A 15184-nucleotide genomic window follows, 5' to 3' on the forward strand; every position below is an offset into this window, starting at 1 on the left:
TACCTGTTGATCCTGCCAGCAGTTATGTTATTTTTCCACTTTCAATAACAGGCCAAGATGGGCATTTTAGTTGCTTAGAAAATTAATTGCAGTCAATAACGCTGTTCTGAATTGCTAAACTGAGCTTGTTACAGAACTACTACCTTCATTAGCTACTCATATCATCCAATGCAGATGGCGATGACCAGTGGCAGCTGGTGCTGTGGTGGCTTTTTTTTTTTTAAGGGGGGCAGCAAATAACCTAACCACTGCGGGTAGGAATGAAGTGAGATGTATCATTTATGCTTCTAGAAAGCCTGAAGGTACTACTTCAATGTTGGGCCTCTGTATGTGGCCAGGCTGTGTAAAAGTCTCACACGTGCTATCGCCATACTCGGGAGGAGTAGCAGAATGCATTTTGAGGTGTAATTTTTGCTATATCCATGCTATGTGTTAGTGATATCTTATAAATGGACAACTTTGTGTAAAAAAAAAAAAAAAAAAAAAAAAAAAAAAAAAAAAAAAGAATGAACCGTTCAAAAGACTCATTATGCCTCAGGATTATACGCTGGGGTGTTTTCTTTCCAAAATTGGGTAATTTTGTGGGCAATTCCATTGTCCTGGTGCTCCAGGGCCTTCAAAAGTGTAATAGGTGGTTGAGAAATGAGATGTGTCATTTTTGCTCGTAGAAAGTCTGAAGGTGCTACTTCAATATTGGGCCTTTGTATGCGGCCAGGCTGTGTAATATTATATATATATATATATTATATATATATATATATATATATATATATATATATATATATATATATATATATATATATATATATATATATATATATATTTATATATTTATTTTATTTTATTTTTTTATAGCACAAAAAATTAAAAATAAAACACTAAAAAAAAAATCTCTATTTGTGTGGAAAAAAAGGACGCACGTTTCATATGGGTACAGTATTGCATGATTGAGTAATTGTCATTCAAACTGTGAGAGCGCTGAAAGTTGAAAATTGGTCTGGGCATGAAGGGGGTGTAAGTGCCCTGTATTGAGGTGGATAAATAAATTACAGCACCGTTATCCATATACAGAAATGAAAAGACAATTTCAATTGTGTTTAGTATCACATTAAAGTGGTTATAAACCTTTACATATACCCAGTGAACAAATCCCACTACATAAGTTGTACCTGTTTATCTGTCTCCTCTTCTCTACATCCAAAGTGGTACATTTTTTAAGCTCGTCTGAGCTTAGAAAAAAGGGGTGGATAGCTGAAATTACGCTCTGCAGAGCTCAGTGAGGAGAGCCCAGAGCTGACTAGAGGGAAGAGAACACCCCCACACACACACACACACACCCCCACACCCCCCCCCACACACACACACACCTTCGTACAGCACTCAGGAACAGAGCTGAGGCTGTCAATCACAGGCTGTGTGCAGGAGCTCCCTCCCATGTCACCTTTTTTTCCTCTTGGTTTCAGGAAAACTTGTCAGAAGTGATTCAGGCAGATAGCAGAGGAAGGAAGCAGCAGATAGAAGTTACACTTAGTGCTCTGGATGGACGACAAGTGCACACTATAGAGGGTTATGCTTTGTTCATATTTCATGTCTGAGGTTTACAACCACTTTAATTTTAACCAACTCCCACCAGAGATTGCACCGTGCACTCACCTTGTCATGTCCTGCTCGGTTGCGCTCAGACGCACCAACCTGCTGTGGTAGTTTCTGGATTGTGTGTTCTCCAGCTGGATCGTCAAGAAGAAGACGTATTTCGGAGTACTGAAAGTGTAGACGTACTGGATGGGGTATTTGTCCATGAAGGTCGGAAGAACAGTCAGAGAGTGAGGGTCTGCAAAGCCATCATGTGCGGCCCGCACTCGCCTGATGGACACGGATGTGGTACCATAGTTCCCCTTCATACTGGAATCCACCGACGAGGCGATATATAAATTGATAGCCCTCAAGTATTCAACGGCTGTAACCACTGTGCCGAGGGGGCTGGCGACACAGTCCGGGCACGAGGAAGGAGAGTTGAAGGACTCACGGAACAAGCAGGAGGAGCTCAGGATTTCAGAGTTGTCAAATTCATGCACAAAGCAAACTCCGCGGAGAGAAGAACCACAGCTGTACAAAATCTCTGCTCCTGGATCCATCACCAAGACCACGCTGTCCGTGTCTTCGGCCTGGGCCGGGCGGGCATCGCCCATCTTACATTTGGAGCACAGTTCACATGCAGAGCTGTTGGTGGGACCAGTAATGAGGTCCTGCACCACCTGAAGGTTGGCAGCATCCAGCACATAGAGGTGATTGGTGGTGGCAATGAAGAGTAGAGGCCCATCCTGAGCGGCCAGATTTTGGATAGCGTTCGGTGCGGTGAAGCTGGAGAGGTTATACCGGACATCCGGATCTAAAGACATGAAGGGTCTGTTTGGGCACTTCCACGTTGATGCCAAGCAGTCTCTTATGAGGAAGAGCAAGAGGAGCAGTTGACATAGATGCCACATACTGGGGCGGAGGAGGAGCAGGGCACGTGGGAAGGTCAGGGTTCACCTCGGTGGAGGACAAAGCGACAGACACAGGAAATCCATAATACAGCAACTGAAGAGAGAAGAAGAACAAGGTTAGCCGAAGTGTCGGGTATTGAACAAGACTTATCTAACCCAAAACTCATAACTGACCCAACATTCTGAAACAGGTCACATGCAAACTGCCCCATTGTCTTCTTAGGCCTAAGGCACTGCCAAAGCCCTTTCCTCTATTTCCTTGCACCCCCTTCCCTGAAACCGAAAACTGTCTCAATTCACAAAGCTAAGGATATGGCTCCCCAATAAAACATGTAACTGCATACCTCACAACTGTCCCGGATTTCAAAAGGCATGTCCCGGTTTCGAACAAAGTCCCCTCTTTCTTCCCCATCGTCCCTCATTTTGGTCTAATCTATGTTGTGGTTTGTAAAATGCACTATGCACCTTTCAAAAAAAGTGTTTCTCAGAGGGACCGTCCCGCATTTCGAGCGACTGTCCCGCATTTCGAGCGACTGTCCCGCATTTCGAGCGACTGTCCCGCATTTCGAGCGACTGTCCCGCATTTCAAAGGACTGTCCCGGATTTGTAACAGAGTCCCCTCTTTCTTCCTTATCGTCCCTTATTTTGGTCTAATCTATATTGTGGTTTGTAAAATGCACTATGCACCTTTCAAAAAAAAAATAAGTGTTTCCCAGAGCTAAACCTGTCATCCAATTTCTAAATTGCTGCATCCAATATAAAAAGGAACAATAGTGGTTAAAAAAAAAAAAACCAAGCACTTGTGGGTTTAACATTTTTTGTATAGTTCTCCTAAAAAGGGGGGTGTGGCTGGGGGCGTGTCCTGTGCCTACATATATTTGCTAATAGGTGTACCTCATTCCCATCTCAAAAAGTTGGGAGGTATGTGACTGCAATTTATAAACTCTATTGGGTTCAGCTGAAAAAAAGTCACTTTTAAAAAAATAAAATAAAGTGTACTTACCTTGGTGTGCTAGCTTTGTGAATGGAGCATGTGTTCTGGCATTTATTAGCCATAGAAGACTATTACAAAAAAAAATTATAAAAATAAATACAAATTTATGAAAAAAATAAAAAAAGTATTAAATTTTTTAAATATTTTTAATTTTTTAATGACTTTTTTTCTTTTACACACAGTGGACATAGCAACACAGTATGGCCATGGTAACACTGTACTACTCTGGGGAGGTGATGACTTTTTTTTTTTTTTTTTTTTTTCACAGTATAGTTGCTTATAACTGAATTTTACAGTTATAAGCAACCATTTATTTCTGAATGAAAACTTCTCATTCGGTGTTTACTATTGTGATTAGCTGCAATTGGCCACAGTAAATCACATGGTACAGATGGGCTGTGATTGGCCCTGTCTGTACCATGCGATGACTGACCAATCACAGAGCTCATCACAATGGTATACAATGAAAGGCATGAATCAGAGCCGTTCATTATGTACAACTGTAAATCATCTGCTGATTGGCCACCAGTGGCGGCCCGTAATGCAGGGCGCACCGTCGCCGTCCACCCCATCCATGCGTCCGGCCCCCTAATCTACATGCGGGGCGCCAGACGCATGAATTCCAATCTTTTTTTTTTTTTTTTTAAGCACATGATCAAAGCCTGAGGCTATAATTGGCTTCAAAAAAGGGTGGGCTCGGGGCGCAGAGCATTGCGCCCGAAGCCCACCCAGTTGTGTGACAATAGTGAATAAATCACTATCGTCTTCCTGATTCTCTTCCCGGCCAATCAGGAAGTGGGTCCTATTGGCCGCCTAGGAGGAGCAGGTGGAAGCTGCTATGCTGAGGAGGAGACGCAGGGGAAGCCACCGCCCGCACCTTAGATGGGGAAAGTGTGGGGGGGGGTGTGTGGGTGACCCGACTGAAGTGGGGGTGGCTGTGGGTGCAGTTTCCTGACCCCGCCTCCCCCCCCCCCCCCAAAAAAAAAACAAAAACTGTTGGCCACAGTAGTCATATGGCAGCAGGCCGGTACAGTGATTTGCCATCGGCCGTGTCCGGCGATTGTCAAATCACGCAAGAGCATGGCCCACAGGGTGCGCAAGGTGTGATCCTGGAGAGGACGTCATAGGACAACAGTGTTCCCGCCCACCCGTCGTTTTACAATAGGCCCGGGCAGGAAGGTGTTAAAGACCCTTTTAAGCCACACAATAACCCAAATATATGTTGAGCTGTACCGGGGCATAAGGATGGGAAGCCAATTTTTATTTCAGGTATTTATAAAGCGCAGGCGATTTAGGACTGAGGGGACTTATAAGAAAAGGGGAGGGTCTACCTAGGACTGAACTAACTAGCACTAAACAGGTGGGGGGAGGACAGAGGACAGAGGGAAGAACCAGAAAGGTAATGTAGTGACCCAAAACCTCCACTAGGAGTCCGCATACTACTGAACAATAATAACCTGATGCAGATCAGTATAATGACATGTAAGGGAACAAATCGCTCCAAAGAGACGGCACGGCGGATGTGTGTCATGTGACCATACAAAGCTGCAGGACACCGCCAGCATCCACCTATAGATGAAATGTCCGCCTCCGAGAGAGAGAAAGAAATAAGAAATTAATAAATAACTTCAGAATATTCTGTATCCGCTCCAGGTATACCACACCCAGCATACCCGCTGATAATATGTTCTGCCAGAAATCCTGCCCTTTACTGGCAGGGGACAAAGCACCAACTCTGCCAAGGCAGGATTGTGAAATCAGCTAAAAAAAAAAAAAACAAAAAAAAAAAAAAAATTTTTTTAAAAAGCTGCATACTGCAACAAAGCAGTGCAAAGAGGAATTTTTATAACCGTACAGATCCGAGAGATACGAAGATTAGCTGCCATTTATAGCTGCACTCCTTTCTCAGGCACGGCTGCCATTTTTATTTATTTTTTCACTTATTTTATGTGGTTTCCTACGGAGTTTCCAGACACAAGAAGGAGAAGCTTCTGCTGTGCCCCCCCTTTAGAAAATACCAGGGTGCCCTGCAAAACCAACGCCATGGATGCCCCCTTGAAACATAAAATAGTCTTGGATCAATTTTGTCTTTTGTAGACTGCTAAACTGATGTCCCCCCCCCCCCCCCTTCTTCATGACCAGGTCATTTTTGGCTGTTCGGCACTGCGCTACTTTAACTGGTGATTGAGTACAAGATTACATGACCGCACAAACAAAATTTATATCCTTTCACACAAATAGAGCTTTCTTTTGGTGGTATTTTACCACTGGGTTTTTTTATTTTTTGCAATAAAAAGACGAAACATTTGGAAATTTTTTTTTTTACTTTCTGCTATAAAATGTATTCAATCAAAAAAATGTTAAAAAAATGAAAAAAAAAAAAAAAATATATCAAATTTCTTCATAACTTTTGGCTATGTGTTTTTTATTTTAAAATATAGTAATAAAAAAATACAGATACAGTATATTGATTGGTTTGAGTGAAAGTTATAGAGCCTACAAATTATGGTATATATACTGGATGTATTTATTACTCTATTATAGGTACTTATATAGCGCCGTCAATTTACGCAGTGATAGGTGATGATAGAGATAGAGATAGATGATGATAGAGATAGATGATGATAGAGATAGATGATGATAGAGATAGATGATGATAGAGATAGATGATGATGATGATAGAGATAGATGATGATAGAGATAGAGATAGATGATGATGATGATAGAGATAGAGATAGATGATGACAGAGATAGAGATAGATGATGATGATGATAGAGATAGATGATGATGATGATAGAGATAGATGATGATAGAGATAGAGATAGATGATGATAGAGATAGAGATAGATGATGATAGAGATAGATGATGATGATGATAGAGATAGATGATGATAGAGATAGAGATAGATGATGATGATGATAGAGATAGACGATGATAGAGATAGATGATGATAGAGGTAGATGATAGAGATAGATGATAGAGATAGATGATAGAGATAGATGATAGAGATAGATGATGATAGAGATAGAGATAGATGATGATAGAGATAGAGGATGATGATAGAGATAGAGGATGATAATGATGATGATAAGAGAGATAGATATTCACATCAGTCCCTGCCCTCACGGAGCTTCCAATCTGAAGTCACTAACTTACATTCATACATACTGGAGCCAATTAACCTACCAGCATGTCTTTGCAATGTGGGAGGAAACCCACACAGGCACAGGAAGAGCAAGCAAACTCCAGGCAGGTAGTATCGTGAGTGGGAATTGAATCGGCGACCTCGGTGCTGCTAGGCGGAAGTGCAAAACCACTTAGCCACTGTGCTGCACAAGTTTTACTACTAATGGCGGTGATCAGCGACTTATAATGGGACTGTGATACTGCAACACTGACAGTGACGCTGGGGGGGGGGGGAACTGACTTACTGCCACTGACATCACCAGTGACACTAATACAGTGATCAGTGCTAATAATATGCACGGTCACTGTACTAAGGACACTGGCATGGGTAGGGGTTAACGTCTGGGGAGATCAAGGGGTTAAACATGTGACTATGTGTAATGTGTGTGGACTGTCACTGTACTAAGGATACTGGCTGGGAAGGGGTTAACATCTGGGGAGGTCAAGGGGTTAAACATGTGACTAACTATGTGTAATGTGTGTACAGTGCGCTGCTTTTTACCAATGATCTGTTTTGCAGGAATGAGAAAAAAAAATAAGAGTTTTTAACAATTCCTTTGGAATGTGAAAAAAAATATAAAAAAAGAAATAAAAGACAATGTCCCTCCGATGTAGATCTATCGTCAATCACGCCACCGCTGCCGCACCCCCAGACCCGAAAAATGAATAAATAAAACTCTGATCTCATCGAACGCTGCTGTAGACTGCATCCTCTGCCATCTGACATTACTTAAAGTGGGGTACCCCCTAAAAAAAATAAAATAAAAGTCAGCAGCTACAAATACTGCAGCTGCTGGCTTTTAATAATCGGACACTTACCTGCCCCAGGGTCCAGCGATGCAGGGGAACGAAGCCCCCCCCCTCGCTCCCCGCTCCGAGCGCGAGCGGCGCAGGGCGCCGTGATACGCCGTACAGTCACCTGGGACACATGACAGGTCCCAGGTGAATGTGCGGCGTGAGGGGAAGTGATGTCACCAGCCCGGGCAATGAGGAAGGCAGATTACGAGGGACCCCCTAGCAACCGGTATTTAGAGGTGAGTAAAATTTTTTTTTTTGCCAATTATTTTTTTTTAATTTTTTTTACGAATTTTAAGCACTTTTAATTTTTTGGTGGCAACACCACTTTAAATGGCTAAGGGGCAGATGCCCCTGATGACATCACCCCGCCCTGCCCCCATGTGACATTGACGCAACGTGCCCGGAAGGTCCTGGTAAGGATGGGGGGGGGGACCATGCTGTTTTTTTTTCCGATTTTTCTTTTGCCGAATTCTTTTGTTTACATTTCAGCTGTCAGAGGGGAAGCTCGCTGACAGATGATGAGTCATCGGTTGTCAAGGACGTGGCGGCGGCCAGCTTCCCGGCCTGCTCCTTAACAACCAGCTATTTTTCAGACAGACTAAAAAAAATAAAAACACACACACACACACACACACACACACACAATCGGTTGATAATTTTTCAACCGATCCGAATCGTTCCGAAAATTTGGAATTCGTTAGAAAAATGAAAAAGAAACAAAAAATGAAACTAAAAGGAATTTCGAAACGAATCAACGAAACAAAGGTTAGTCACAACGAATCCATCCAAAGCGAAACACATTTTTCTGTCCTGCACACGTACAATTGCAATTATAGAACCATCCTGGGCCCCTTGTTGGCGCCGATCGGTTCCACTGCTGCAAAATGTCGAAACGCTGAACATAACATACAAGACAAACACACTAGATACAAAAATAACAGTTTATGTTGGGTAATCAGATGGGAAGTGCAGGGACGTGTCTGCACGAACATGGTCATCCTGATGCAACGCCTCTTCAGATTTCTGCCAGAGCTTGGCGAGGACAACAAATCTGAATTTTCCGTTTTATGTGCATGAGACGGCGAGTTTCCAGCAGTGAATGAGCCAGCGCGGGCGGACAAGACTCCGCATGTCATCATTCTGGAAAAGAGACAAACCGCTTAGTGCTCTCCGGCTTTCACAATCCTGGACAAAAATAACGCTCTTTTTACGTAACCCCCCCCCCCCTATTACCACACCATCGGCATAGGCAGCAATGTAAATATAACATTACGGGGTCAGAGGAGGGCCGGGGCCCCGCGAGAATCGGGCAAACGATGAAATACATTCCTGGCACTTTTACAAAAACAATTTTCTGGCAGGAATTTTCCAGCTGCCGCTTGATGCTTCGTATTTTTATCAGGTGATCCCAAGCAGAACCGATTCTGGGAAAATATGTACAAATCTGGTGACAGGTTACACAGAAAAAGATCATATGTTTTATCTATAGAATTTTAGCAATGTACGGCATGAGGGGGGGGGGGGGGGGGCACAAAAAGTTCCCACGCCGGGCTCACCATTAGTTCACTCCCCTGCCACTCAGCAGAGGACATAGTGTGCCATTCATACCAGACACCATAATCCAGCTTGATAAATGGAGGGTGTTATATTTAAGCCTAGGCTGAAGAGGGCACCATAATTCAGCCCGGTCCCTGGGGGGTGCCATAATTCAGCCCAGGCCACAGGGGATGCTGTAATCCAGCTTGGTGCCTAGAGGGTGCCATTTGTCAGTCTTGTCCTTGGAGGGTGCCATAATGTCAGGGCTGGCTTAGCCCTTCCTCCTCTGGGCTGGCCTCTCAGCTGTCGGCTAATTGCCAGCTCTCTTCTCTTTCCACAGTTACCAGCTGTTCCCGATGCTCGTCTGGCCTGCCTATTTAAAGCCTTCCTGCTCACTTTTTCATTTGCCTTCGCGTTGGTCACATCACAGGGAACCATCTCCTGCGGTTTGTTTTAAGACTGGCTTGCTGACATCCCACCTGGCTTCTTATCCTGCTTGCGGTTGCTCTCCTTGGATCCCTGACTTCCGGCCTGGCTGATTACCCGATCTGGTTAATGAACTTTGGACTGGCTGACTACCCGATCTTGCTACAGGACTCTGGCTATGCTTGACTACGCTTTTTTCTATTTACCTTTTTATTTTTATTAATAAACAAGTGTGATTTGATTGTACTTCTGTCTCAGTCTGTTTCATGGTTTCTGACACATAATTAAGACCAGGCCACAGAGGGGGCCATTTTTCAGTCTTTTCCTTGGAGGGTGCCATAATTAAGACCAGGCCACAGAGGGTGCCATTTTTCAGTCTTTTCCTTGGAGGGTGCCATGATTAAGACCAGGCCACAGAGGGTGCCATCAGCCAACTTGGAACCTACAGGGTGCCATCAGCCAACTTGGAACCTACAGGGTGCCATCAGCCAACTTGGAACCTACAGGGTGCCATCAGCCAACTTGGAACCTACAGGGTGCCATCAGCCAACTTGGTCCCTTCAGGGTGCCATCAGCCAACTTGGTCCCTTCAGGGTGCCATCATCCAACTTGGTCCCTTCAGGGTGCCATCATCCCTGTCCATGACCTTGTCATGGCCTTGTCCATGACCAAATGAGTCGCTACCTCATGGACAACAACCTTCTCGACCCCCTACAGTCCGGCCTCCATCCACAACACTCCACTGAACATGCCCTTCTAAAACCCACCAATGACCTACTAACTGCTAAAACCAATGGCAATTACTCCATACTCCTACTCTTAGACCTCTCTGCTGCCTTCGAAAGTTGACCACCTGCTCCTCCTCAGCAAACTACACTCCCTTGGCCTTTGTGATTCTACTTTATTCTGGTTCTCCTCCTACCTAACTTAGCGCACTTTCAGTGTCAACTCCATCTCCTCCGCTCCTCTTCCTCTCTCCGGGGCTCCGTCCTTGGGTCCCTCCTATTCTCGCTCTATACCTCTTCCCCGGGCCAGTTGATTACCTCCCATGGCTTCCAATACCACCTCTACGCCGATGACACCCAGATCTATGTCTCCACTCGTCCCCTCGATCTCTTCATGGATCTCAAACTTACTGAATGACATATCGGTATGGATGTCACAACACTTTCTCAAACTTTCTAAAACTGAGCTTGTTATATTTCCTCCTTCCCGGTCCCCCACCCCCCATGACTTCACCATTAATATCAACAGCACAACCATTTGTCCCTCCACACATGCCAGGGTCCTGGGTGTAATCCTTGACTTTGACCTCTCCTTCAGCCCCCACATCCAATCACTGACCAAATCCTGCCGCCTTCACCTCCGCAACATCTCCAGAATTCTTCCAGACTAATGACACCACAAAGCACCTTATTCACTACTTGATTATTTCCCGCCTTGACTACTGCAACTCTCCTTAATGGCCTACCCTTACGTGGGCTATCCCCCCTTCAGTCCATTATTAATTCTGCTGCTAGACTAATACACTTCACTAATCGATCCGTGACTCCTGCCCCTCTCTGTCAATCCCTTCACTGGCTTCCCCTACCCCACCGTATATAAAATTCAAATACCACAACATACAAAGCCATCCACAACATCGCCCCCATCTACATCACCAACCTCATCTGCAGATATCACCAAAATCATCCCCTCCGCTCCTCCCAGGACCTCCTCCTATCTAGCTCCCTTGTTTCCTCTTTTCATGCTCGCCTTTAGGACTTCTCCAGAGCCTAGAGGAGAGGGCTGGATTGTGGGAGCACAGGCTGGATTGGGGCTCAGACACCAGGGGGCGCAGGCTGGAATGTGCCACCCTCTGGGGCCCAATCTGAATCTAGTCTCGGCCCCCAGAGGGTGCCACCATCTAGTCCCGGCCCGGCCCCCAGAGGGTGCCACCATCTAGTCCCGGCCCGGCCCCCAGAGGGTGCCATCATCTAGTCTAGGCCCCCCAGAGGGTGCCATCATCTAGTCTAGGCCCCCCAGAGGGAGCCATCATCTAGTCTAGGCCCCCCAGAGGGAGCCATCATCTAGTCTAGGCCCCCCAGAGGGAGCCATCATCTAGTCTAGGCCCCCCAGAGGGAGCCATCATCTAGTCTAGGCCCCCCAGAGGGAGCCATCATCTAGTCTAGGCCCCCCAGAGGGAGCCATCATCTAGTCTAGGCCCCCCAGAGGGAGCCATCATCTAGTCTAGGCCCCCCAGAGGGAGCCATCATCTAGTCTAGGCCCCCCAGAGGGAGCCATCATCTAGTCTAGGCCCCCCAGAGGGAGCCACCATCTAGTCTAGGCCCCCCAGAGGGAGCCACCATCTAGTCTAGGCCCCCCAGAGGGAGCCACCATCTAGTCTAGGCCCCCCAGAGGGAGCCACCATCTAGTCTAGGCCCCCCAGAGGGAGCCACCATCTAGTCTAGGCCCCCCAGAGGGAGCCACCATCTAGTCTAGGCCCCCCAGAGGGAGCCACCATCTAGTCTAGGCCCCCCAGAGGGAGCCACCATCTAGTCTAGGCCCCCCAGAGGGAGCCACCATCTAGTCTAGGCCCCCCAGAGGGAGCCACCATCTAGTCTAGGCCCCCCAGAGGGAGCCACCATCTAGTCTAGGCCCCCCAGAGGGAGCCACCATCTAGTCTAGGCCCCCCAGAGGGAGCCACCATCTAGTCTAGGCCCCCCAGAGGGAGCCACCATCTAGTCTAGGCCCCCCAGAGGGAGCCACCATCTAGTCTAGGCCCCCCAGAGGGAGCCACCATCTAGTCTAGGCCCCCCAGAGGGAGCCACCATCTAGTCTAGGCCCCCCAGAGGGAGCCACCATCTAGTCTAGGCCCCCCAGAGGGAGCCACCATCTAGTCTAGGCCCCCCAGAGGGAGCCACCATCTAGTCTAGGCCCCCCAGAGGGAGCCACCATCTAGTCTAGGCCCCCCAGAGGGTGCCACCATCTAGTCTAGGCCCCCCAGAGGGTGCCATCATCTAGTCTAGGCCCCCCAGAGGGTGCCATCATCTAGTCTAGGCCCCCCAGAGGGAGCCACCATCTAGTCTAGGCCCCCCAGAGGGTGCCATCATCTAGTCTAGGCCCCCCAGAGGGTGCCATCATCTAGTCTAGGCCCCCCAGAGGGTGCCATCATCTAGTCTAGGCCCCCCAGAGGGTGCCATCATCTAGTCTAGGCCCCCCAGAGGGAGCCATCATCTAGTCTAGGCCCAAGCTTCGTCCCCCAGAGTGCCATAATCCACCCTGGAGGATGCCATACAGCCTGGACCCCTAAAGGCGGCCAATATATAGCCCGGGCCCCAGAGGGTGTAATAATCCATCCTTAGCCTCAGAGGGTGCAATAATCTACTGCAGGCCCCAGAACTCTGAAGAAGGGGTTGCATCCCCCGAAACGCGTAAGCCTGTTAATATGAGAGAGATGGTTTGGACCAGGTGGCACCATCCTACTGCTGGATTTGAATACAGTGTCATTATTTGCTTGCATTTTTTTTACATCTAGGAGTATGTTTTTTTGCCATTTGGTTTCAATAAGTGTTTTCGGTGATGCACTAGGCGTTTGACCTGATGAAGCAATACAAAGCAGGAATGATGACGGGTAGAGCTCAGTGACCCCCAACCACATGATCCATCAATATAGAGCAATCAGAACCATGAAAGATGAATCCGGACTTCTTCCTGTGGAATACTCACACATTGGCTGGCGGGTAGATGGGAATTGTAGTTCCTCAGACAGAAGTTCTTCACTCCAGTCCAAGAGGTCTCCTGTATCATGCTTGTTCTCCGAATGGATGGTTTCCTTCCATAACAGATTCCCAACCAGCGGAGAGAGAAGAACATAGAGAGGCTGAGCGCCAGTGCCGCCGGGGCGTACAACCTGGCCACACTCCCAACACTAATCACACCCCGCCACAGAAACCACAACAACACCGAGAGGGAGCGCAGCCAACGCTGCAAACATCTGCCCAGACACTGGATACTTCTAGAGCAGTGAAGATCAATTTACTCAACATAGGGGCCCTCTAATATCACACAGGGGCCACACATAATACAGACATATTACAGATGGTCAGAGACTGCAGACACGCTACAGGAGATGGTCAGAGACTGCAGAAACACTGCAGGAGGTGGTCAGAGACTGCAGACATAGTACAGGAGATGGTCAGAGACTGCAGGCATAGTACAGGAGGTGGTCAGAGACTGCAGGCATGGTACAGGAGATGGTCAGAGACTGCAGGCATAGTACAGGAGGTGGTCAGAGACTGCAGACATAGTACAGGAGGTGGTCAGAGACTGCAGACATGGTACAGGAGGTGGTCAGAGACTGCAGACATGGTACAGGAGATGGTCAGAGACTGCAGACATGGTACAGGAGATGGTCAGAGACTGCAGACATGGTACAGGAGATGGTCAGAGACTGCAGACATGGTACAGGAGATGGTCAGAGACTGCAGACATGGTACAGGAGATGGTCAGAGACATGGTACAGGAGATGGTCAGAGACTGCACACATGGTACAGGAGATGGTCAGAGACTGCAGACATAGTACAGGAGATGGTCAGAGACTGCAGACATGGTACAGGAGATGGTCAGAGACTGCAGACATGGTACAGGAGATGGTCAGAGACTGCAGACATGGTACAGGAGATGGTCAGAGACTGCAGACATGGTACAGAAGAAGGTTAGAGACTGCAGACATGGTACAGAAGAAGGTCAGAGACTGCAGACATGATACAGAAGAAGGTCAGAGACTGCAGACATGATACAGAAGAAGGTCGGAGACTGCAGACATGATACAGAAGAAGGTCGGAGACTGCAGACATACTACAGGAGACAGTCAGAGACTGCAGACATACTACAGGAGACAGTCAGAGACTGCAGAGATACTACAGGAGATTTTTAGAGACTGCAGAGATATTACAGGAGATTTTTAGAGACTGCAGATATACTACAGGAGAAGGTCAGAGACTGCAGACATAGTACAGGAGATGGTGAGAGACTGCAGACATATTACAGTAGAGGGTCTTCTCTGCACTAGATCGCACTGACATCTCATTTCTCTGTCTCTGTCCGGATTCCAGGAAATGTCAGAACTGGACGGCGTCCCAGTCTCCCTCTGAACATGAAACATACCGACACGTCTCCCAGTCTGGTATCGGAGGGACTATTACCCGTTACAGACAAGGAAATAACAGCAGACTTTACCTAGTGAGATCATAGAGCCAACCAAAGACCAGAATCCACCCCCAGATAGAACCATTAAATCCTCCCTCCGGCCTCCCCTTCAGTCTTGCAGTGTTGTCCCGGTGTTCTGCCATATAGTGTCCTGGCATCGGATACGGTCCACCCCGTACTGCGCATGCGCAGTACGGAGCAGAGGAAGCTTTGGAAAATCTCCAAAGATGAACAGCGCCTGCGCCGTGAGTGGAGGTGGTGGCCCCACCATCCAAGCGGACATAGGGTTGTGAATATTAGAGGGCCCCTCGCGGGCTCGCTTCGCTCGCCACGCTTCGGGCTCGGGCTCGCTGCGCTCGGCCCTTTTATATCCCAACTCTGTGTCCACTTGGATGGTGGGGCTAGAACCTTGGCTCATGGCGCAGGCGCCGTTCATCTTCGGCTATTTTCGGAATCTGTGTGTGCCGTGCACTGTGCATGCGCAGTACACAGCAGACACTATCCGATAGGGGACCATATATGATAGGATACCGGCTCCTCTCCTGCACTGAAGTGGCTTCCTCTGA

At 47.3% G+C, this 15184-nt stretch overlaps 1 protein-coding gene across 1 annotated transcript in view; it reads right to left on the minus strand.

Annotated features, from left to right (window-relative positions):
- The window catches only part of LOC143927111 (macrophage-stimulating protein receptor-like), a gene marked incomplete at its 5' end in the record, with an annotated part of 129705 nt that overhangs the window by 42026 nt on the left and 72495 nt on the right, over positions 1-15184 (minus strand). The window contains 3 exon segments of the mRNA XM_077451066.1: positions 1196-1229; positions 1654-2529; positions 3490-3548. Of these exon segments, the coding sequence (XP_077307192.1) occupies positions 1196-1229; positions 1654-2529; positions 3490-3548 (969 nt within the window).

The sequence above is a fragment of the Lithobates pipiens genome, unplaced genomic scaffold (assembly GCF_037356315.1).
Source record: "Lithobates pipiens isolate NorthernLeopardFrog02 unplaced genomic scaffold, aLitPip1_a1.2 Scaffold_23, whole genome shotgun sequence".
NCBI lineage: Eukaryota > Metazoa > Chordata > Amphibia > Anura > Ranidae > Lithobates > Lithobates pipiens.